This window comes from Theropithecus gelada, chromosome 6 (assembly GCF_003255815.1).
Source record: "Theropithecus gelada isolate Dixy chromosome 6, Tgel_1.0, whole genome shotgun sequence".
Lineage (NCBI taxonomy): Eukaryota > Metazoa > Chordata > Mammalia > Primates > Cercopithecidae > Theropithecus > Theropithecus gelada.
Window position 1 is genome coordinate 40,384,965 of NC_037673.1, and position 25,154 is coordinate 40,410,118.

Sequence of the window (25,154 nt, forward strand, 5' to 3'; positions counted from 1 at the left end):
TATGCTAGGAGCTGGGAAAACTGCAGGAAACAAAAATTCTCTGCTCTCATGGAGTTCATGTTCCAGGAACCAGGAAACAGACACTAAATAAATAAGCAATATCTCAGGTGGTGGAACATGCTATGAAGAAAAATAAAAAAAATTGAGGGGAATCTTTGTATACAGAGTACTCAAGGAAGGCCTCTAATAAAGTAACATTTGAGCTGAGCCTAAAAGAAGAATGGGAACAAATTATGTAATTAGGAGGAAAGTGAACCCAGGAGAGGGAATAACAACTGCAAAAGTCCCCAAGTAGAAGCCTGCTTGGCATGTTCAAGGAATATTAAGAGAGAAATCGGATGTAGAGTCAAAGGTGTTAACTGCAGGCCAGAGGACACAATTTTACAAGCCATGATAAGGCTTTGGCTTTTACTCCAAGGAAGATGAAAAGCTATCATACGTTTTAAGCAGTCATGTGATCTGGCATATTAAAAGGAAAACTATGGCAGCAGTGTGAAGAATTAACTGTCAACAGTAAAGGTAGACACAGGAGGTTACTTCAGGATTTCATGAGACAGATGAAGGTGGCTGAGACCAGGTTGACGGTGGTAAAGGAACTGGGAAGCAGTCACATCCTAGCTTGATTGTGAAGGAAGAAATGAAATGGATGGTAGAAAGTGAAAGAAACAGGGAAGTTAAAAATGGTTCCTAAGTTTTAGCCCTGGGTAACTGGCTATTAGCCAAGATGGTGCAAACTGTGGGAAGAGCAGGTTTGGGAGAGTAATAAAGAGTTCATTTTGGGCCGGGTTGAGTTTTAAATGCCTTGCGAATATACAAATGGAAATGTAAAGTCAGCAGTGAACATATGAGTCTGGTGTAAGAAGAGATCTTAAAGCAAGAGATGTACATTTAGGGGTGGTCAGCATATGGATGGTATTTAAAACCATAGCACTCAACAAATGAGAAGAGGTGAGAGTGAAACAAATTTGAGTTAGCCAGTTCAGCAGAAAAACCTAAGCAGCTTTAAGTTATTGCCTGCATAACAAAGCAGAAGCTGAGCAGGAAATATGTTATTTGTAGACTCTACAACTGGCAACTGTAAAACAACACTAAGATTACTGCCCTTTTGAAATACTGGATTCCTGAAATTTTGTTATCTGTATGGTCAGGTATAAGCAGGATGGGGAAAAACCCTTTCTACTACCACATTCTCGCTAGTGAGGCTAACTGACATCATGTGGGCATTTGGAGGTCAAGAGTTTTTACTAGCAGATCATTGTTGGTTTTACAGCAAGCAGTGGGGCACCAAACATTATCAGAAGGGCATCTTTCCAGAAGACCGGAAAGAATGAGAAGATAACAGCTGATAAGCACAAAGGCAAAACATGAACATAGGCTTAAATGACCATCAGTGGGGTTAGAAAAATACATGAACGGGAAGAAACTTTTTTTGTTTGTTTGTTCGAGACAGAGTTTCGCTTTTGTTGCCCAAGCTGGAGTGCAATGGCATGATCTCAGCTCAATGCAACCTCCACCTCCCAGGTTCAAGCCATTCTCCAGCCTCAGCCTCCCGAGTAGTTGGGATGACAGGCACCCACCACCATGAGCAGCTAATTTTTGTATTTTTAGTGGAGACAGGGTTTCACCATGTTGGCCAGGCTGGTCTCGTACTCCTGACCTCAGGTGATCCGCCTGCCTCAGCCTCCACTTTGTAATTCCAAAGTGCTGGAATTACAGGTGTGAGCCACTGCACACGGCCTAGGGAGAAACTTTTCAAAACCCTCAGGAAACAAAAAGAAGTGTCACTCATTTTTCTCGCTTGTCACATTAAGTAGGTTAACAAAAAAGATGAAAAGATAACTGGACTATATTTAATATAAACAGAGCTTACAGTTTAATTATATGAGGATGCCTGAAAAGCTTGAGGTTCTGAATTTCTCTGCGGATTTTTCCTACCACATCAAGGCTCCGAATCTTCTGTCGATTGAGTATCTTCACAGCAACTTTATGCCCAGTCAATTCATGTTTGCCAACTGTAAAAGTAGTAGTTTTAATAAATTAGTACTATGATGAATAATATATTTACATATATTCTGGCCAGGTGCAGTGGTTCACACCTGTAATCACAGCACTTTGGGAGGCCAAGGCAGGTAGATGACTTGAGGTCAGGAGTTCGAAACCAGTCTGGCCAACATGGCAAAACCCCATCTCTACTAAAAAATACAAAAATTAATGGCCGGGCGTGGTGGCTTATGCCTGTAATCCCAGCACTTTGGGAGGCCAAGGCGGGCAGATCACCTGAGATCAGGAGTTCGAGACCAGCCTGGCTAACATGGTAAAACCCCGTTTCTACTAAAAACACAAAAATTTGGTGGTGCGTGCTGGCGCGCAGCTGTAATCCCAGCTACTCAGGAGGCTGAGGCAGGAGAATAGCTTGAACCTGGGAGGCGGAAGTTGCAGTGAGCCGAGATCATGCCATTGCACTCCAGCTTGGGCAACAAGAGCAAAACTCTGTCTCAAACAAACAAACAAATAACAAAAATTAGCTGGGTGTGGTGGCACATGCCTGTAATCCCAGCTACTTGGGAGGTGAAGCAGGAGAATCACTTGAACCCAGGAGGCAGAGGTTGCAGTGAGCCCAGATCGCACCACTGCACTCCAGCCTGGGGTGATGATTGAGATGCTGTCTCAACAAAACAAAAGTCATAATATATTTAGACATATTATAAGAGTAGTTATCTAGCATTCTCAGAAAATAGCTAAGCAAATGTAAGTTCTTTTCTCTTTTGCCAGATTCATCCCAAATGTTCAGATGTTTAAGAGTGATTACGTAGGAGAATACATAAGAAATTGGTAACAGTGGTTTCTTCCAGAAAATAAAGCTGGAAGACTAAAGGAAGAGAGGAAGAAAGGAGATTTCTTTTTCGCTGTATACTTTTTTTTTTTTTTTTTTTTTTTTTGAGACGGAGTCTGGCTCTGTCGCCCAGGGTGGAGTGCAATGGCCGGATCTCGGCTCACTGCAAGCTCCGCCTCCCGGGTTTACGCCATTCTCCTGCCTCAGCCTCCCGAGTAGCTGGGATTACAGGCACCCGCCACCTCGCCCGGCTAGTTTTTTGTATTTTTTAGTAGAGACTGGGTTTCACCGTGTTAGCCAGGATGGTCTCGATCTCCTGACCTCGTGATCCGCCCGTCTCGGCCTCCCAAAGTGCTGGGATTACAGGCTTGAGCCACCGCGCCCGGCCCACCTTTTTGTATTTTTAAATTCTTTTAATTTTTCACCTTTTAACCTATCATACATATAGACTGAAATTTTTCTTATAGTATCATTTATATGGATATTAAAACATATAGAAATTGGTGTAACCAGCATTATATAGTCAGATACAGAACAGTTCCATCATCCCAACAGACTCTCATGCCATAGATACATTTCCCCATCCATAACCTCTTATACCTTTGAAATTCTGGTTCATGTGCATGTGGTTTCTAGTTTTTTTGGTTTCTCTATTTTTATTTTTTTTTCTGTTTTTTCATTTTTTATTTTTTATTTTTTTATTTTATTTGAGACAGAGTGTCACTCTTATCACCCAGGGTGGAGTGCAGTGTCACAATCACAGCTCAATGCAGCCTTAACCTCCCCAGGCTCAGGTGATCCTCCCATCTCAGCCTCCCAAGTAGCTGGGACTATAGGCAGACCCCACCACACCCAGCTAATTTTTTTGTATTTTTCTGTAGAAATCAGGTTTCACCCTATTGACCAGGATGGTCTCAAACTCCTGGGTTCAAGCAATCCACCAGCCTCAACTTCCCAAAGTGCTAGGATTACACATGTGAGCCACTATGCCCAGTCTCTATTTTTTAAAATGCAGTTAAAAATAAAGGGAAAAAAAATCAAGTCATTTTGTCTTTCCATTTTAAATGCTATCACTAGACAGTCAGTGGTGTCAGAATTTGGGTTTAGGACATAATCCCAAAAGAAACAATCCCAAATGCCATAATCCCAAATGTTGAAATCCCAAAAGATCAAAATCCCTGAAATCTAAAATTCCAAAAATCACAATCCCAAAAGAACAAAATCCTAAAAACAGAATTCCGGAAAAATAATTTGTAGAAAGTTATCTAAAAGACACTTATTTCCATTTTTAATCCCTAAAATCTAAAATTCCAAAAATCACAATCCCAAAAGAACAAAATCCTAAAAACAGAATTGTGGAAAAATAATTTGTAGAAAATTATCTAAAAGACACTTATTTCCATTTTTAAAATATTTATTTGAGAAACATAAAAACACAATGGGATAGTTCATAGGCCCCTTTACACAATAAAATAAGCACTAATAACCTATTTTTGCAATCATAAACACTCAGGTATACTAACAACCGTTACATGGGTATAATAGGAACAGATAAACTGTATTCATGAAGAAATAGATTAAAAGCAAAATGGATAAACACATATCACTATGGTTGGTAATCAGGTGCACCCAGATTCATAACTGCGGTCATCTGACATACCAGACAACCTGAATCTTCTGACAAGATCAATCAAAAACTGCAATGGGTCACTACCACTTGCACAAAAACCGCAATAGAGTCACCCAAAGAGCCAAGATCTGGAGAAATTTTATCTTTCACAAATACAGATGAACAAAATGGACATCTCTTCATTTACTGAGCAAGTTTCAACATTTTTATGTACAGGCACAATGCTTACACATTAAATCACATCATGATAATGCACTTTCATGGAGTCAAATATGCAAAAAAAAAGTGCATAAAATGAGTTAGAATTCTCTAAAAGCCTTTACAAAATTTATACCTGCAGTATTAGACATGAGGCAAAGATAAAATACATAGCATAGCAAATTGGCACTATGTGTGAAAGGGCAGAAGTCATACCTGATTGAATAATTTGGCAGGGGAGCTTTCTTATATTTTTCACTTGCAAATTCACTTCTGTGATCTTCAAAACATTCACTTGTGTTTAGACTAGAACAGTTGTGGCCTAAATATTTTGTAAGTATATGCTGACCATTTGGAAATTATTGCTTGGTCATTATAATTAAGTGATTTTCTGTTTTCACAACACCAATAATAATTAGCTTTTAAACTTTTCTCTTTCACCATTAAGTAGCCTAGTATACTTAATTTATCACAGACTTTTTGCAAGGGAACAATTTCACGGGTCTCTTCCATTGTGCTGTAAGGAATACAGTAAGAAGGAATGATATTTGGCTTTCTCAATACCAAATCTGTATTAGTCAGCATTCTCCAGAGAGACATAACCAATAAGATGTATATATACGTAGATACATGAGAGATGATTTATTAGGGGAATTGGCTCATGTGGTTATAGTGGCTGGTAAGTTCCACAACAGGCCATTTTCAAGCTGGAGAGACCCTGGCATGCTGGTAGCTTGGCTCAGTCTAAAGACCTCAGAACCAAGCCAAACCAGGTCTCAGTCTGAGGCTGAAAGACCAGGACCCAAGGGGCTGCTGCTGTTATGTCCTAGAGTCCAAAGACCAACAAGCCTGGAGTTCTGATGTCCAATTCAGCAGAAGAAAAGTCTGTTCCAGCTCTCAGAAAGGCAACAATTTGTTCTCTCTGGGCCCGATTTAGTGGTGGCTACCAACATTGAGGGCAGATCTTCCCCACCTAGTCCACTCAGACTCACATGCTAATCTCCTCACAAACCCAAAATAATGCTTTAACAGGTTTCTAGGTATTCCATAATCCAGTCAAGCTGATACTTAAAATTAAATTCATGAATCCACCCCTCAATTTGGCACCCATAAACCAACTCCTTAAACCATACTTAATTTCCAAATAAATACAATAAAAAGGCAATCCGTTCCACCTAACATGATGCAAGTGAAGTGATGCAACTATCTTTCATACAACCGAATATGCACTAATTTCTACCCCAGGTGTTGGCTTGCAGCATTTCAACATTTGGGATTTTAATATTTCACGATTATGATTTTCAGGATTTCAGATGTGTGAGATTTTTAGAATTTAGGGATTCTGATGTTTGGAGATTTTGATCTTTCAGTATTTCAACATTTGGGATTATGGCATTAGGGATTGTGTCTTTTGGTGTTATGATCAGCATCAGTAGAATTTAGACAGTCATGAGGCTAAGTCTCCAAAAATTTAACCTTTGTGCACTCTTTCTCAGGAACCTACTGGAGAATATATATTCCATCAAAATGAGGAAGAAACCCAAGAAAGATGGCATGGAATCCAGTAAAGAAGGGATCCAATATAGTAGAAAAACTAAGAGAATCTCAAAATGGTGAAGCAAAGTCACAGTAACAGATATGGAGAAGGCCTAGAAGGCAACAAATCCAGATAGGAATGTGACAAAGAATCCAAAATAGTTATTTCTGGGGGTAGGAGGAGAGATAATCTAACAAGTTTAGAAATATGGAATATCATATTGAGAAATTTTACAAAGGCACTGGAAGATGTGAGAAATTAAGCCTTAGGTTAAAAAAAATTAAACGAAAAAATGAGATAATTCATGAATGCCAGTAAAAATTAAAGTTCTATAAGAAATAAAACATAGTCATAGATACTGACTTAGCAAATAGTGTTTACACAGCCACAATTATGAAAAACCAAATATACGTTTTTTAAAAGTATGATATAACTATATTAGAAGGATGGGGGTCTAGTATGAAATGTACAAGATAAAGAAGGAGGGCAACCCTATTATCACAGCTGAAATCAACTGTGAAAATGAAGCACATTTTGCTTTCTAGTAAGACGTTCTCCAATCTCCAGTACTAATTAGATGTGATTAAGAGCAGCCAACTTGACTGTTAAAGCTTGCTTCAGGAAGTACCTTCTTTCTTAGAACAAGTAGGCTGAAACCGAAGCATGGTACTAAATACATCCTCCAATAATCTCCAAGCTCTGGCTTGGCACAACTTTCTCTTGATAGCTGCTCAGCTGAAACAAGACTGGGAAATACCCACAGTACTGGATAATACTGGTGGACTCAGACTTGGAACGAATACTAAGACAGAATCCATTTGGGCCTGAACTCCCAAACCATCACAAACCAACCAAACTCCTATGATACCCTGCTCAACTGAATTTCAACCTCAATTAACTTTAAGAAACAATTGGAGCTTATCCAAAACTCTGGACATATATTCTGTCATTTAATAAGGAACTGGAATCAGAATTCAAAGCATTCTCTTAAATTCATTATTTTGGTATTATGTACTGAGCATCTCCTACATGCCAGTTAATGCTGCTGGGGAAAACAGTATTGACCAAAAGCAACCTGGGCTATGGGACCTTCCCGGCCTGTAATGATGAAAAAAATAACAGTAAATACGAAAAAGCAAAAAGTCTTATAATACAAAAGAATAAAACAAAAAAAGAATAGACATTAAACTCATCTATGAAATGCATTGATTGTACTAGCAAAATGTGTAACTATTTTCAGAGTGATAAGAAAATATAGGAGGTATGTAATCAGAGCAGAGCAAGAAGAATTTTACAACAATACAATTAAAATCATGTAGAAAACAGTAGGTTGTAGCAGTAATAATGTGATGGGAAATTTTATAGAACACATAACAAAAAATGAGGAGGAAATTAGCAAAAATAGGAGGGAATGTGGTAACTATGGAATAGGGAATTGAGTATAATTTAACTCACGAGTAATAAGGAGCAGAATATTAACCCACCTGTAAATAACAGAAGCCCCCCAACCACCCAAAAGGCATAATAAACAGAACAAAATCCATAACCAATCAAGATATACCATAAAACTTTTTTCTAATACTTGAGCATTTCATCAAATTATAAATTAATTGTTTTAAAGTATGGTGGTATAACTTCTTCCCTTTTGAAGTAATAGAAGAAATAACAAAAGTATGATTGTATCACAGTGGCAGGAAAAGGGGCAGTGCCCTGACAGCAATGTCAAGAGACCATTCAAATTCATAAACACACACACAAATTACATGATCAGGATCTTTTTTTTTTTAATCTGTAGTTTTCCAAGAATTTGATTTAAAAGTCAATGAAAAAATGTGCATAAATATGTTCATTACAGCGTATTATGTAAGAACAAAAGGCTGACCAATTTCAGAGAACAGTTTAATACACTGTTATTCCAACCTAACAGACTCTCATAGGAAAACTATAGAAAATGTTCTTATAAACATGAAAAACAAGTTATATATGCACTTTACATTTTTTAGCTACACAAAAAAATTTATATAAAAATGGTAATATGCTAAAATGAAAATAGTTATTCCACTGTGATCCTTTTTTAATTTTACTTGCTATTTTGTATTCTTACCAGTTAGAAAAAAAATTTCCAAGGCCGGGCGTGGTAGCTCAAGCCTGTAATCCGAGCACTTTGGGAGGACGAGGTGGGCGGATCACAATGTCAGGAGTTTGAGACCAGTTTGGTCAACATGGTGAAACCCCATCTCTACTAAAAATACAAAAAAAATTAGCCAGGTGTATTGGCATGTACCTGTAATCCCAGCTACTTAGGAGGCTGAGGCAGGAGAAACACTTGAACCTGAGAGGCAGAGGTTGCAGTGAGCGGAGATCATGCCACCGCACTCCAGCCTGGGCAAAAGAGCAAGACTCCATCTCAAAAAATAAATAAAAAAAAATATTTTCCAAAGAGGGGAAAAAAACAATTACAAGTAGTATTAGCAGATTCACCTTTTTTGGGAGTAGAGCTGAATAGGGTTGAACCCCTCATTCTAGTTGCACAATATGAAAGCAATATGTATACAAAGCATAGATTTTATAGTCGCACAGACCTCGGTTTTATTCCTGTTTGAAGGTACTTACTAGACGTTTGACTTGGGCAAGTTAAAAAAACTTCAACCTTCTATTTACTCATCTATAAAATAAGAATACCACATATTCCATAAGGGTGACTATAATAAATACATGAAATAGTGTTTGTAAAGCACTTTACACAATGCCTGGCACATAGGAAGTGATTGATAAATGGTAGCTATTATTATTTAGGGTTATTTATTTTCCACTGCTCCCAGACCTGTTCCCCCATCTTTATCTAATCAGCCCTGAATTATTTGTTTTAATCTCTGAATAGCCAGTTTTATCTCAGCTCTGACTGGTGCTCCCTATCCATGTAGATGCAATAGCATTCCTTTATCCAGGTACATAAGTGCTAAATAAATAATAGCTGTCATTTTAATGTATCTAGCTCCCATTCCCATATACTTCAATCCCTCCAACCTGTTCCACCACCCCTACCCCACCACCACTACCATCAATCCTCAGATTTCTACCTTCCAAAGTTCAACTCATTTCCTGACTTTGGTTAATGTTCAACAGATTACTATCAGACATATATACACATAACACCAATCCTTGACAGTGATTTCACCTACTACAGGAACACTTGTTTGGTCACAGAAGAACACAGAGGAAAACAGCACTTAATTTGATGTGAGTTTTAACAAACAAGGGGTTTTTTTTTTTTAACAAAAACAATTTTTTACAACAAAAATCTAGTTCCATTACAATACATAATTAAGGTATACAACTTACTAGTTAATATTTGTACCATACTCACTTTGTACCCAAATATACTGACACACTCTTACCAAACTGGAAGATCTGGCAGTAGCAACATTTTACAGGAAACTGAGGCGCAGAAAGATGAAATAACTTGCCCAAAGTTACACAGCTAATGAATGGAAAAGCCAAAACTTCAACCCAGGTCAAACTCGAAAAGATGCTTTTTCCAAACATGGTAAGTGAAATTTGATAATTTTTTAAAAAGATAATCCTCAGAAAGACATGTAAACATACACATCCTTTTAATAAAACATAAATGGAAGTTAAACATATCAGAGAAATTCTTAATGTATACACAGTTTTGAAAAGAACAGACTGAATTCCCTGTACTAATAAGAATTACCCAAAAATGCATTCAATCATACAAATTCACTCATTCAAGAAATATGTGAGTACCAGTTGGTACTCCTACTATGTTCCAGGCACTGCTACTATGACCTCCTTCCTGTATCAGAACATGAATCTAGTGTACTGAAAACCTGCCTCATATCAATTTCAATGTCTTAGGATTCCACAGACATTTCATTTTATTTTATTTTATTTATTTTTTAAGATGGAGTTTAGCTCTTGTTGCCCAGGCTGGAGTGCAATGGAGTGATCTCGGCTCACTGCAACCTCCGCCTCTTGGGTTCAAGCGATTCTCCTACCTCAGCCTCCCAAGTAGCTGGGATTACAGGCACCTACCACCTCGCCCGGCTAATTTTTGTATGTTTAGTAGAGATGGGGTTTCACCATGTTGGTCAGGCTGGTCTTGAACTCCTGACCTCGGGTGATCTGCCCCCCACTCAGCCTCCCAAAGTGCTGGGATTACAGGCATGAGCCACCGTGCCCAGCCCACAGACATTTTATTAATACATTCTATCAAACCAATTTAAAAGTTACTCAAAAACTAAGAAAGAAAGCATAAAACTAAAAGCATACAAAATATAAAAACAAGTGTAGTGAAGTGAATAACGTCCCCACAAAATCCATGTCAACCCAGAATCTCTGATTGTTATATTATTTGGAAATAGGATCTTTACAGATGTGGTTAGTGAAGGATTTGAAGATGAAATCTTACTGGATTTAGAGTGAGCCCTATATCTAATGCCTGGTATCCTTACAAGAAGAGGAGAGAACACACACACACACACACACACAGAGAGAGAGAGCGAGCGAACTAGCTAGCAAGCAAGAGAGCGCAGCCATGTGAAGACAGAGGCAGAGACTGGAGTTATGCTATTACAAACCAAGGAACATCAGGAGCCACAAGAAGCTGGAAGAGGGCCGGGCACGGTGGTTCACGCCTGTAATCCCAGCACTTTGGGAGGCCGAGGCGGGTGGATCACTTGAGGTCAGGAGTTCGAGACCAGCCTGGCCAACATGGCGAAACCCCATCTCTACTAAAAATACAAAAATTACCCAGGTATGGCAGAATGCGCCTATAGTCCCAGCTACTTGGGAGACTGAGGCAGGAGAATCACTTGTTGAATCCAGGAGGAGGAGATTGCAGTGAAATGAGATCACGCCACTGCACTCTATTCTGGGTGACAGAATGAGACTCCGTCTCAAGGAAAAAAAAAAAAAAAAAAAAGCAGCAGCAGCTGGAAGAGGCAAGGAACAGATTCTCTACTAGAGCCTTCAGAAGAAACATGACCCTGATGGCCATTTGATTTCAAATTTCTGACCTCCAGCACTGGCAAAGAATAATTTTCTGTTGCTGTAAGTCATTGAGTCTGTGGCACTGTTACTGCAACCCTAGAAACGGATATAGTTAGTTTATCAGTTGAAAAGTGGATTTTCTAAAGAAGTACATAATCACAGAGCTGAAGAATAGTGTAACTGAACTGAAAAATTCAATCAAGGGGTTCAACTGCAGGCTACATCAAGCAGAAGAAACGATTAGTAATTAGAAGACAGGCCACTGGAAATCATACGACTTGAGGAAGAAAAGGATAAAGAATGAAAAACAGTGGTCAGGCATGGTAGCTCCCGCCTGTAATCCCAGCACCTTGGGAGGCCAAGGCAGGCGGAGCACTTGAGGTTAAGAGTTCAAAACAGGGCTGGCCGGGCGCGGTGGCTCAAGCCTGTAATCCCAGCACTTTGGGAGGCCGAGGCGGGCGGATCACGAGGTCAGGAGATCGAGACCATCCTGGCTAACATGGTGAAACCCCGTCTCTACTAAAAATACAAAAAACTAGCCGGGCGTGGTGGCGGGCGCCTGTAGTCCCAGCTACTCGGAGGCTGAGGCAGGAGAATGGCGTGAACCTGGGAGGCGGAGCTTGCAGTGAGCCGAGATCGCGCCACTGCACTCCAGCCTGGGTGACACAGCGCGAGACTCCGTCTCAAAAAAAAAAAAAAAAAAAAGAGTTCAAAACAGGCCTGGCCAACATAGTGAAACCCTGTCTCTACTAAAAACACACACACAAAAAAATTAGTTGTGAGTCATGGTGTACGCCTGTAATCCTAGCTACTTGGGAGGCTGAGGTGGGAGGATCGCTTGAAAAGAGCAGGCAGAGGTTGCAGTGAGCCGAGATCTCGCCTACACTCTGGCCTGGGCAACAAAGTGAGACTTCGTCTCAAACAAACAAACAAAAAGAAACAGAAAAAGAAATGGTAAAGGAAGTTCTTTAAGCTGAAGAAAGAGGACACTAATGAGTAACAAGAAAATACATGAAAAGTATAAAACTCAATGGAAAAAGTAAGTATACCGTCAAACCCAAAACACACTAATACTGTAATAGTGGTGAGTAAATCAATTATATATCTAATATAAAGGTTAAAAGAGAAAACTACTAAGAATAGTTAAAGCTAGCCAGGCACGGTGGCTCACACCTATAATCCCAGCACTTTGAGAGGCCGAAGCAGGTGGATCACCTGAGGCTGGGAGTTTGAGACCAACCTGACCAACATGGAGAAACCCTGTCTCTACTAAAAATACAAAATTAGCCGGGGGTGGTGGCGCGTGCCTATAATCCCAGCTACTCACAAGGCTGAGGCAGGAGAATAGCTTGAACCCCTGGGAGGCGGAGGCTGGGGTGAGCCAAGATCGCGCCATTGCACTCTGGCCTGGGCAGCAAGAGTGAAACTCCGTCTCAAAAAAATAATAAAGCTACAATAATCTGTTAAAGATACAAATTATTTTTAAAATGTATATTGTGACATCATGAACATAAAACATGGAGGAGGGGGAGTAAAAACAGAATTTGTGTATGTGATCAAAGTTAACTTGTTACCAGCTTATATACCAGTTATAAGCTGTTTTATGTAAGCCACAGGGTAACTACAAAGCAAAAGCCTTTGCTTTTGCAAAAGATAAAAAGAAAAACTCCAAAGCGAACCACTACAGAAAGCTATCGAGCCACAAAGGGGGAAAGTAATCGTGAAAGGAACAAAGGTTCTACAGAAAAACTAGAAAACAATTAACAAAATGGCACTACTAAGTCCTTACCTATCAATAATTACTTTGATTTTAAATAGATTAAATTCTCCAAACAATAGGCATAGAGTGGCTAAATGGATAAAAAACAAGACCCAACTCTACGCTGCCTATAATAGAGACTCACTTCACTATAAAGGACACTCACAGACCTCATAGACTGAAAATGAAGGGACTGAAAAAGATATTCCATACAAATGCAAACAGAAAGAGAACAGAGGTAGCGATACTTATTTCAGACAAAATAGACTTTAGGTCCAAAGAGAACAAAGCTGGAGGCATCACACTACCATGTTGGAAAATATATTACAAACCTATAGTAATTAAAACAGCATGGCACTGACATAAAAACAGACATGTCAACCAATGGAATAGGATGAACAGCCCAGAATAAACGCATATATCTACAGTCAATGGATTTTTGACAAAGGTGCCAAGACTACACAATGGGGAAAGGACAGTCTCTTCAATAATGTTATTTGAAAAACTGGGTAGCCGCATACAGAAGAATGGAAATGGACCCTTATCTCACCCCTTAACAAGTATCAACTTAAAATGGATTAAATTTAAGACCTGAAATTATAAACCTACTAGAAGAAAACTTAGAGGAGAAGCTCCATGACACAGGGGTGGACAATTATTTCTTGGATATGACCCCCTAATGCACAGGCAACAAAAGCAATAATAAACAAATGGTATGACATCAAACTAAAAAGCTTCTGTACAGCAAAAAACAAACAAACAGGCCGGGCGCGGTGGCTTACGCCTGTAATCCCAACACTTTGGCAGGCAGCGGCAGGCAGATCAGAAGGTCAGGAGTTCGAGACCAGCCTGACCAACATGGTGAAGCACCGTCTCTACTAAAAATACAAAATTAGCTGAGCATAGCGGTGCACACCTATAGTCCCAACTACTCATGAGGCTGAGGCAGGAGAATCACTTGAACCAGGGAGGCAGAGGTTGCTGTGAGCCGACTGCACTCCAGCCTGGGCGACAGAGCAAGACTCCATCTCAAAAAAAAAAAAAAAACAAATAAACAAGAACAAATAGAGTGAAGAGACAAACTAAAGACTGAGAAAACATATTTACAAATAAAGCATCAGATATATAGCTAATATCCAGCCAGGCACAGTGGCTCATGCCTATAATCTCAGCACTTTGGGAGGCTGAGGCGGGTGGACTGCTTGAGCCCAGGAGTACAAGACCAGTCTAAGCAACATGGTGAGACCCTGTCTCTATAAAACATACATAAATTAGCCAGGCGTGGTGGTGTGTGCCTGTAGTCCCAGCAGAGATGGGAGGATCGCTTGAGCCCAGGAGATCAAGGTTGCAGTGAGCCATGATCATGCCACTGCACTCCAGCCTGGGCAACAGAGTGAGACACTGTCTAAAAAATAAAAATAAAAAATAAAAAAGACAAATAAATGGCCAACAGGTAGATGAAAAAATGCTGAACATCTCTAATCATAAGAGAAATGCAAATTAAAGCCACAATAAGGTATCACCTCACACCTGTTAGACTGGCTATTATCAAAAAGATGAAAGATAAGTATTCACAAGGACACAGAGAAATGGAACACTTATACACTGTTGGTGGAACTATAAATACAGCCATTTTGTAAAACAATATAGAGGTTCCTCACAAAACTAAAAATAGAATTACTATATGATCCAGCAATCCCATTACTGAGTATAAATCCAAAGGAATTGAAATCAGTATGTCAGAGGTGTCTAAGACTCACTTATATTTGGAATCTAAAAAGGCAAACTCACAGAAGTAGAGAGTAGAATGGTGATTACCAGTAGCTGGGGTAAGTGGGGCTGGAGGGGAAAAGGAAGATATTGGTCAATGGCTACATAAAATTAAGGGAACAGGATCCTGGTGTTGTATTGCATAGCATCATGATTACAGTTAATATATTAATTTTTCAAAAGAGTTAAAAAAGGGAACTTTAAATGTTCTCACCACAAAGTAATGATAAATATTTGAGGAGATGGATACACTACTTGGCCTGATTTGATCAGTGTAAAATGTATGTATACATGTATCAAAACATCACATTGTGCCCCATAAATATATATAGTTGTTATTTATTCATTAAAGATAGATTTTCTTTTTTATTTCTTTATGGTAGGAATGGCCTTTATTGGTTGCAATGGGAAGCAAAAGAGGAGACCTGAAATCAAATGAGAAAGCGTAAGCATCCTCAGGAGCAGCCCACTGGATCTCAGTTCTGCCCTGCTCAGAGAAGTTCAGTATCCAGGCAACTGAGGACAGAACCGGCTGGCACCAAAGACATGATGTTGAGGGGGCCAGAGCCCCTTTCCCTCTGCCTCCATACATAACAGGGAGCAGGACCACACAGTCAGTCCCTGACAAGAAAAGGAGGGTGGATTTTCTGAAATATGATATTCACCATTAAAATTAACAAGTTAACAAAAGTAATATTCTTTGAAAACAGCTTTTCTAATTGTACTACACATGGTCACGACTTCTTAAATGGAACACACTGTACATGAAGACTGGGAACCAAGCAAATGTTAACTTATGAGTATCAACTGCTCCTTATACCCTCACACAGTGACAACAGTGGAAGTTATTTAGTGGGATAGGGTTTTTTGCTCCCAGCCTAGAATGTTCCAGCTCCTGTGGTTTTCTGCTTTTTGAATTTGTATCCCAGCCTTTATAGCCTATCAGGAATCAACTCTTTTTCTTTTTCCTTTTTTTTTTTTTTTTTTTTGTTGAGATAGAGTCTCACTCTATCACTAGGCTGGAGTGCAGTGGTGCAATCTCAGCTCACTGCAAACTGCGCCTCCCGGATTCAAGTGATTCTCCTGCCTCAGCCTCCTGAGTAGCTGGGACTACGGGAATGTGCCACGCCCAGCTAATTTTGTATTTTTACTAGAGATGGGGTCTCACCATGTGGGCCAGGGAGGTCTTGATCTCCTGACCTCGTGATCCACCCACCTCCCACTGTGCCCAGCCCAGGATTCTACTCTTAAATCCCCTCTCCAGTGTTCTCCGTGGGGATTCTAATTTTCTATGGGCTAGAAAAATAATAAAACGAAAACTATTAGAATAAATTTTCTAAAGTACGCTCTACAACACACTAGAACTGAAGACTCTCCAGGGAAAAAGATTGCATAATCAAGTATGTCTGGGAAAGGATGTATATTTCCTTTATTTCCATTTGGTAGGAAATAACCTTTTTTTTTTTTTAAGATGGAGTCTCGCTCTATCGCCCAGGCTGGAGTGCAGTGGTGCGATCTCGGCTCACTGCAACCTCCACCTCCCGAGTTCAAGCGATTCTCCTACCTCAGGCTCCAGAGTAGCTACAGCTAAAGGGGCCCGCCACCATGCCTGACTAATTTTTGTATTTTTAATAGAGACAGGGTTTCACCATATTGCCCAGGCTAGTCTCGAACTCCTGACCTTGTTATCCGCCCGCCTCGGCCTCCCAAAGTGCTGGGATTATAGGCATGACCCACCACGGCCAGTCACATTTATTATTTAATGTGTTAATAATAAGCACAGTGAGTCCCTTTCGCAGACTCACTATGCTTATTAACACGTTAAAGCTCTGAGAAGTCCTAAAGAAACCTCGTAAATTTTGTATAACATGATTATTCCCGATTTTAATTTGATACAAATTTTTTCCTCTAAGAGTCTGAAATAATATCCCAACACTGACGACTCTAAAATGTTCTCATTTAGGGTGGGCAATATCCCCTCCACGTTACCCATTCTTCCCCTCCCTCTTTCATCTCAGCAAAATCTTGGTAATTGAAGGCCATCATATTATAATCTGTTACATTTCCCTTACTCGAAGCAACAGAAATATTTGCCTGAATCCAATTACCAACATACTTCACTATTAAAATTTAAGTAGCATAATACTTTTTCTTTTTTTTTTGAGATGGAATCTCGCTCTATCACCAGGCTGGAGTGCAGTGACACAATCTCGGCTCACTGCAACCTCCACCTCCCGGGTTCAAGCGATTCTCCTGCCTCATCCTGCCAAGTAGCTGGGACAACAGGCGCATGCCACCACGCCCAGCTATTTTTGTATTTTTAGTAGAGATTGGGTTTCACCATGTTGGCCAGGATGGTCTCAATATCTTGACCTCGTGATCCGCCCTCCTCGGCCTCCCAAAGTGCTGGGATTACAGGCATAAGCCACCGCGCCCGGCCTTCAGTAGCATAATACTTTTTAAAACATGGCATCTAATAGCTTAGGAGACACTCACATTATCACATTTGAGCATAAACCTACGATGGAGGTATTGTCCTTTACAGATAAAGAAACTGAGGTCCTAAGAGATTCTATAAGTTGTGGAAGTAAAGCTATTGTGATCAAGTTGGGACAGGTCTTCTGACTCCAAGTCTTTTGACCTATCCATTCTCCTCAACATCACTGTGCAGTGAGAGGGACAAAGGGCTTGGCATGGTATCAGAAACTAAACTGTTTTCTCAAAACCAGGCTAAATATTCTCCCCAGTGAGTAAACTCAGCTGTAGCCAAACTAAATGCTGTTCCATAGTCAATCAATGAATGTAGTAAATAGACTTTGTCAGGCATATGCATTACTAAGGGATTCCCCCCTTTTTCAAAATTCAAACTTTATTCTTCAGACTGTTAGTTTTTAGAATAGTGCTAAGGTTTTGCTTTTAAATGAAATGGAAGATAAATATTTTGGCCATGGAAGACTTGCACGTTACTCAGAGCAAAGGTTACCAGCATTCACAATGCACTCCTCACAAGAATAGCAGATTAGTCAACTAAATATTAGCTAACAACCATGCTAGTGCTATCTAAGGGAACTTTGTCTAACTGCATAACATTGTAACAAATGCTCTTCTAATTGGATATATAATCCTGAAGGGAAACAAGATCATACTTTGAAACAGAGGATTTTAATGGGATAGAGAAGCAGCAAAAATAGAAATATCTACTAAAGATAATTCCAGACGCCTAACCATTTCATTCCCACTTTAAAATCGAAAGAATAAAAACGTGTTAAGGAAATAGCTTAATCCTGGGGAAGGGTGGGCTTTAAAAGCTATGGGTGGTAATTTAAGAAAGCAAACAAAACATTTCAAGCACATCAAGGGCATTCCACATACCCATGAGCCACCATCAGCTTAAGCAATAAAACATTACAGATACAACTCAAGCCCTGCATGACTCCTCCCAGATTCCCTTATCCTGAATTTGATGTTTGTGTTTCCCACGTTTATGTATTTTCACATGGTTATGAATCCATAAAAAATATAGTAACATTATTTTTCATGTTTTTTATAACTGTAATTGTATATATTTTGATAACACAATACCTGCACTATACACACAATTCAAAAGTACAAAAGCATCTACAGTGCAACACAGTGTCCTCCTGTACCTAGTCCCCTATATTGAGCAACTAACATAACGAAGCTTGTGTGTATCTTTAAAGAGACACACTCTGTATATAAAAGCAGTCACACTTAAGATACAGATTTGCCCCTGCCTTTTATACATAAGTGGTAGGCATATTAAACACACTGTTCTACTTTTTCCTCTTAAAAATACACCCTGGAAATTGTTCTCTAAAATATACAAAGTTCCTCCCTTTTTCTTTCTTAATGTTTGAAAAGTATTTCACTACATGGATAAACCATTACTATTACATTATTAGAAAGGTTACTTCCAAAGTTTTGTATTAATATTTACAACAGGCCGGGCGCGGTGGCTCACGCCTGTAATCCCAGCACTTTGGGAGGCCGAGGCGGGCAGATCACAAGGTCAGGAGATCGAGACCAAGGTGAAACCCCGTCTCTACTAAAAATACAAAAAAAATTAGCCGGGCGTGGTGGCGGCGCCTGTAGTCCCAGCTGCTCGGGAAGCTGAGGCAGGAGAATGCCGGGAACCCGGGAGTAGGAGCTTGCAGTGAGCCGAGATCGCACCACTCACTCCAGCCTGGGAGACAGAGCAAGACTCCGTCTCAAAAAAAAAAAAAAAAAAAAAAATTTACAACAATATGGAGTGAATAACCCATTATTTCATACACATGAGTACATCTATAGAATAATTCCTCGAAGTTGAATTGTTAGGTTAATTTTAATAAATGCTGTCACACTCATGTAGAGGTAGGATACCAATTTATACTCCACCAGCATAGTATGAGTGGTTCTGTAGGTTTTTAAAATGTATATAAACAACAGCAGACTATACATATTCTTATATAACTTGCTTTTGAGGTCTAACCTTACACTTTTAAGATTCATTCACAATGATATAGCTCTAGTTCATGTTTTTTTTTTTTTTTTTTTTTTTTTGAGACGGAGTCTCGCTCTGTCGCCCAGGCTGGAGTGCAGTGACCGGATCTCAGCTCACTGCAAGCTCCGCCTCCGGGTTTAGGTGATTCTCCTGCCTCAGCCTCCCGAGTAGCTGGGACTAAAGGCGCCCGCCACCTCACCCAGCTAGTTTTTTGTATTTTTTTAGTAGAGATGGGGTTTCACCGTGTTAGCCAGGATGGTCTTTATATTTTTTACTTAAAGGAATTTTTAAATAACTTCGATGATTTATTCACAAAGAGTACAGTTACCTATGTAGTTGAAATTGCAGTTTTACACAGAAATACGAACTTAGGCCAAGCTTGGTGGCTCACGCCTGTAATCCCAGCACTTTGGGAGGCCGAGATGGGTGGATCACCTGAGGTCAGGAGTTTGAGACTAGCCTGGCCAATGTGGTGAAACCCCGTCTCTACTAAAAATACAAAAAAATATTAATCAGGCATAGTGGTGGGTGCCTATAATCCCAACTACTTGGGAGGCTGAGGCTGAAGAATTGCTTGAACCCAGGAGGTGGAGGTTGCAGTGAGCTGAGATTGCACCATTGCACTCCAGCCTGGGAGACAAGAGTGAAACTCCATCTCAAAAAAAAAAGAGAAATACTTACCAACTTAATAGTTTATATGTATAAATAACTCATTGGCCGAAGACATACCCAGCCTACCAAAGAGATCATCTTCTCTAGAAAAACTAACAAAGACTGCCATTTTAATGATATGACTCTGCTCATCCATGCTTTTTTTGGGCAGAGGGAAGGCCCACAAGGGCATGGAACCTAACACCTTGATAACTAGAAGTTAAAAAAAAAGATGCGTTGGAAACAATAAAGACAATTCAAGCATAATCACAAAATAACCCTAGTTTTCTGTAAACCTTCCTCTCCAAATGCTACCACTAAGTAACCAAACAAATTTTTTGGCCTATAAGAGGAAACAATCACTCCAAACTTCCAGCCTACTCTCCCCGCAAGATTAAATTTCCTATAAGCATGGAGTATCATGCTGGGACTTTTTCTGCATATCAATATTTTATTAGATCCCTCTTCATGTTAAATTTACCAATATATATAACTAATTTTTAAAGCTTTCTTTACTCCAAATTGTCTAAATATATGGCTAACCCTATTATTTGCAAGAATTCTTGCATAATTAAGTCTATTGGTATTAATTACCAACATCACCACGATAGTGGCCATTTCTGCCTGTTCACTGAGTATCCATGTCCCCCTTTCTCTCTCCTAACAACACCCATTTATGTGTAGGTGTCTACCCTGTCCCTCTACACTATCCAAGTACTTAGAAGATGTCTCCTGGCCCAGCACGGTGGTTCAGGCCTGTAATCCCACACTTTGGGAGGCCGAGGTGGGTGAGATCACCTGAGGTCAGGAGTTCCAGACCAGCCTGGCCAACATGGTGAAACCCCATCTCTACTAAAAATACAAAAATTAGCAGGACGTGGTGGCTCACATCTATAATCCCAGCTACTAGGGAGGCTGGGGCAGAAGAATCACTTGAACCCAGGAGGCAGAGGTTGCAATGAGCTGAGATCACGCCAGTGCACTCCAGCCTGGGTGACAAGAGTGAAACTCTGTCCAAAAAAAAAAAAAAAGTGTTCCCTGTTCACCACATCCACACTAACATTTACTGCTTTTTGATTTTTTTATTATGGCCATTCTTGCAGGAGTGAGGTGGTATCACACTGTGGTTTTGATTTGCATTTCCCTGATCATTAGTGATGTTGAGCATTTTTTCATGTTTCTTGGCCATTTGTGTATCTTCTTTTGAGAATTATCTATTCACATCTTTAGCACACTTTTTGATGGGACTGTTTGTTTTTTTCTTATTTGTTTGAGTTCATCATAGATTCTGGATATTAGTCCTTTTTCAGATGTATTGATTAGGAAGATTTTCTCCCACTGTGTGGGTTGTCTGTTTACTCTGCTGACTGTTCCTTTTCCTGTGCAAAAGCTCTTCAGTTTAATTAGATCCCAGCTATTTATCTTTGTTTTTATTGCATTTGCTTTTGGGTTCTTGGTCATTAAATCCTTGCCTAAGCCAATGTCTAGAAGGGTTTTTCCAATGTTATCTTCTAGAATTTTTATAGTTTCAGGTCTTAGGTTTAAGTCCTTAATCCATCTTGAGTTGATTTTTGTATGAGGTTGAGAGGTGAGAATCCAGTTGCATTCTCCTACATGTGGCTGGCCAATTATCCCAGCACCATTTGTTGAAAAGGGTAAACAGGGAACATTTCTACACTGCTGGTGGGAATGTAAACTAGTACAGCTGCTATGGAAAACAGTGTGGATATTCCTTAAAGAACTAAAAGTGGAACTACCATTTGATCCAGCAATCCCTTCTGAAAAGAAGTCATTATTCTAAAAAGATACTTGCACATGCATGTTTACAGCAGCACAATTCACAACTGCAAAATCATGGAACAAATCCAAATGCCCATTAATCAATGTATGGATAAAGAAACTGTGGTATATATATACACGACGGAATACTACGCAGCCATAAAAAGGAATGAATTCACAGCATTTGCAGTGACCTGGATAAGAGTGGAGACTATTATTCTAAGTGAAGTAACTCAGGAATGGAAAACCAACATAGTATGTTCTCATTACTGATATGTGGGAGCTAAGCTATGAGGATGCAAAGGCATAAGAATGATATAATGGACTTTGGGGACTTGGGGGGAAGAGTGGGAAGGGGGTGAGGGATAAAAGACTACAAATATGGTGCAGTATATACTACTCCGGTGATAGGTGCAGCAAAAACTCACAAATCACCACTAAAGAACTTACTCATGTAACCAAATACCATCTGTACCCCAAAAACTTAAAGAAAAATTTAAAAAATAAAACAAATTTTTAAACAAAAGAATATGTCTCCCACCCACCCACCTCCTTTGCACACACACATCAAAGGGTCACATTCTTCCAAGGGCAATGCCATCCCCCTTGCTAATGCCTGCTTAGGAATACAAGCATAAGCCAATTGGCCCATGGCATTCCTAGCCACAGGGACTGGATGAGCCAATGAGACTCATAAGAGGTATGCTGGCCTTCCCTGCTCTGGAGAACCACAGACAAGTTCTTCACTAGGTGAAGCTGGATTTTCTATTACTTGTGGCAAAAAGCATCCTAACTGTTAACTTAAAAAATGAACAGGTTAAAGAGTCTGATCGGCCAGGCGCCGTGGCTCACGCCTGTAATCCCAGCACTTTGGGAGGCTGAGGTGGGTAGATCACCTGAGGTCAGGAGTTCGTGGCCAACACAGTGAAACCCCATCTCTACTAAAAATACGAAATTAGCTGGGTGTGGTGGTGGGCGCCTGTAATCCCAGCTACTCGGGAGGCTGGGGCAGGAGAACTGCTTGAACCCAGGAGGCGGAGGTTGCAGTGAGCCAAGATCGCACCACGGCACTCCAGTCTGGGCAACAGAGCAAGACTCCATCTCGGCAAAAATAAAAAAAGAAAAAAGAAAAAAAATAGACCTGACTTTATTCAAGCATTCAAGTCTCTATTAGGGGAATGATGAACACCCTAATCCAAGCAGAACTCTGGGAAGGGGTGGGGGCAAAAATGAACACTTTTTTTTTTTTTTTTTTACAAACACCTGTAAACTAAAAAGCAATTTGTAATTGCTAACAAGAAATATCATAGCCAAAGATAAAGTTAAAACTTCTAGGGCACAGAAACATCTTATTGGCCTTATATGGACCTGTCCCAATGGCTGTTATTACCCAATTCTTGCATTTGCTTCTTAATTTGCTTCTTACTTCCTCCTGACATTGTCAGCCTTGCCGATTTTCATAAGAAGGTTCAGGCAGTTGCTTCCCTGTGGGATATGCAACAATTTTCCAATTCTATGACTCAGAAAATGGCAAGAGAAGGAAGGGTTCTTCTCTTCTAACCCTAGACAAAATCAGAAAATGTTTATTTAGCTCTGGGAGAGTAAGGCTCAGTTGAGTTACGGTACAGACTTTCACAAACTTTTTTTCTTTCAAGTCAAATATTTACCAAGAACTTAGTATATGCAAGTCAGTCTATTATTTATCCAAAGCCAATGCATGAATTATTTTCATCAGTTCCAAACTTCCTTTCTCTGTATCCCTTATAGCAAAGTCAAATAATTTAAAGAAAAAAAAAAAAATCACACCTCACAAAACTTGCAATTAAACGTTTTTTTGCCAGGATTGGTGGACTGAAGAGCAAGCTTATTTCCAGAATATTGTTTTGAAAGAGTACACATTTTTCTTTCTTTTAATTTCAATAGCTTTAGGGGCACAAGTGGCTTTAGGTTACACAGATGAACTGCATAGTGGTGAAGTCTGGGCTTTTAGTGTACCCGTCACTCCAATGGTGTACAATGCACCTAATATGCCTTTCTTAAAACAAAAGTTCAAATGTTTATTAGAATAATCGTTTATTAGAATACAAATAGGCTTTGAAAATAAGTGGAAACGAACTGTATTAATAAAGTAATAAATACTATCTGGAGGCAACATCTGAACTAACAACCAAGTTTCGCACGGAGAAACTCCTGTTAATTCGGAAACACTAAAGGCACAGTCTCATTCAGAACGTAAAGCATGCATCGCAAATACTGAACCAGTTTATATTCATTAACTGCTCCGAAGGAAACCAGTGATCCTTTCCGACGAGATGGCCTTTTTTAAAAAATGATGTCGGCTACCCACAAAGAAACCTTACTTCTGCGGAAACACATGTCGCTCTCGGGAAACAGCAGGGGCCGGTAAATCGACGGCCTCCTACAGAGGACGGAAATATGGACAACGCCGAGGACCGCCAAGGAAGCGATGGGCTGGCCCTGAGCCAAGGGAGCACAACCCGGGCGCACAAGAGGCTGTCTCCCCAGGGATCGCGCCCGGCGCCCCCTCTCAGCACCCGGAGCGCGCCACGCCGCCCGCCTGCCCCACCTGGGAAAGTTTGCACCTCCTCATCCCCGCCCCTCGCACCTACCAGCCCCTCCGGCCGCGGCGCCGTCGCCATGGCGACTGGTCCCCACCCCACCCCCACCCGGCTGTGCTGGCCGCGCCGCAGCCCCGCGGCGGCTGGGGAGAGCTCCCACAGGATCCGGGACAGGGGCTGCCCAGCCCTGGAAAGAAGGGACGCAGCGGACGGGGGAGGATGAAGAGGTGCGGAAAGCGGAAGTCGTGCGGCTCCCCAGCTGGGGTCGAGCCTAGCCCCGGGGGTTCTCACCCTTCACTTTGCCGAAGGTGCCGACCCCCAGCGTGTCACCCAGGATGTAGTGGCCGATCTTCACCCGCCCGTCGTGTTTCTGCTTCTCGGCTGTCGCCATCTTTCTCCAGGAACTGAGTCTGCGCATGGCGCTGCGGGAGGGGGCGGAGGGGGCGGGCAGGGCCGCGCCGGGGGCGGGCGGGGAGGGGGTGGGGACGCGGGAGGGCAGCCGCCGAGCTGAGCCACCGCCCTGCGCCGCCAGCCCAGGCCCCGCAGCCGCCGTCGGGCGCAGACGCTCCCCCTGGCGGGGCGGGCGGGGGCTGCCGGGAGAAGCACCGGTACCCGCCTCCTCGCCCCGCATCCTCGGGCCTGGGCGCCCGCCCACCGGCACGCGGAGGGGCTTACTGGAACGATTAAGCGAACCGTCGCCCCCCCGGCTCCTTTCTCCTCTGGCAGAGTTTCTGCCGGCTGTGATCTTCCCTAATTACCACTCTGGGGTCGGAGAAGACCCTTCTGCGGGTGATTCCGGAGGGGAGATGAGGACTAAGAAGCCCGCTTGAGTGATGCAGATCTGTGGCTTGTTACAAGGGGCGCATGAATTAAAGCAAGGCAGGGGGCACCGCCCTGCCAC

At 41.1% G+C, this 25,154-nt stretch overlaps 1 protein-coding gene, 1 long non-coding RNA gene and 1 other non-coding gene across 5 annotated transcripts in view; 1 reads left to right on the forward strand and 2 right to left on the reverse strand.

The window, feature by feature from the left end:
* The window catches only part of LOC112626019, a 35,466-nt gene extending 19,913 nt beyond the window's left edge, over positions 1-15,553 (forward strand). The window contains exon 4 of the long non-coding RNA XR_003119816.1: positions 15,124-15,553. This is a non-coding gene — a long non-coding RNA (uncharacterized LOC112626019). The remainder of the gene's footprint in view (positions 1-15,123) is intronic.
* The window catches only part of PRKAA1 (protein kinase AMP-activated catalytic subunit alpha 1), a 38,451-nt gene extending 13,562 nt beyond the window's left edge, over positions 1-24,889 (reverse strand). For 2 of the 3 annotated variants that reach the window (XM_025387700.1, XM_025387701.1), the window contains exons 1-2: positions 24,545-24,671; positions 1,871-2,012 (exon numbers count right to left, since the gene is read on the reverse strand). In XM_025387700.1, coding sequence (XP_025243485.1) covers positions 1,871-2,012; positions 24,545-24,671 — 269 coding nt within the window. Of the gene's footprint in view, positions 1-1,870; positions 2,013-24,544 lie in introns of all 3 variants that reach the window. The other variant, XM_025387699.1, reaches the window with a different exon arrangement.
* LOC112627256 lies at positions 15,243-15,378 on the reverse strand. The gene has a single exon (XR_003120104.1). It is a non-coding gene; the product is annotated as a small nucleolar RNA SNORA57 (small nucleolar RNA).
* Positions 24,890-25,154: the final 265 nt, after the last annotated feature.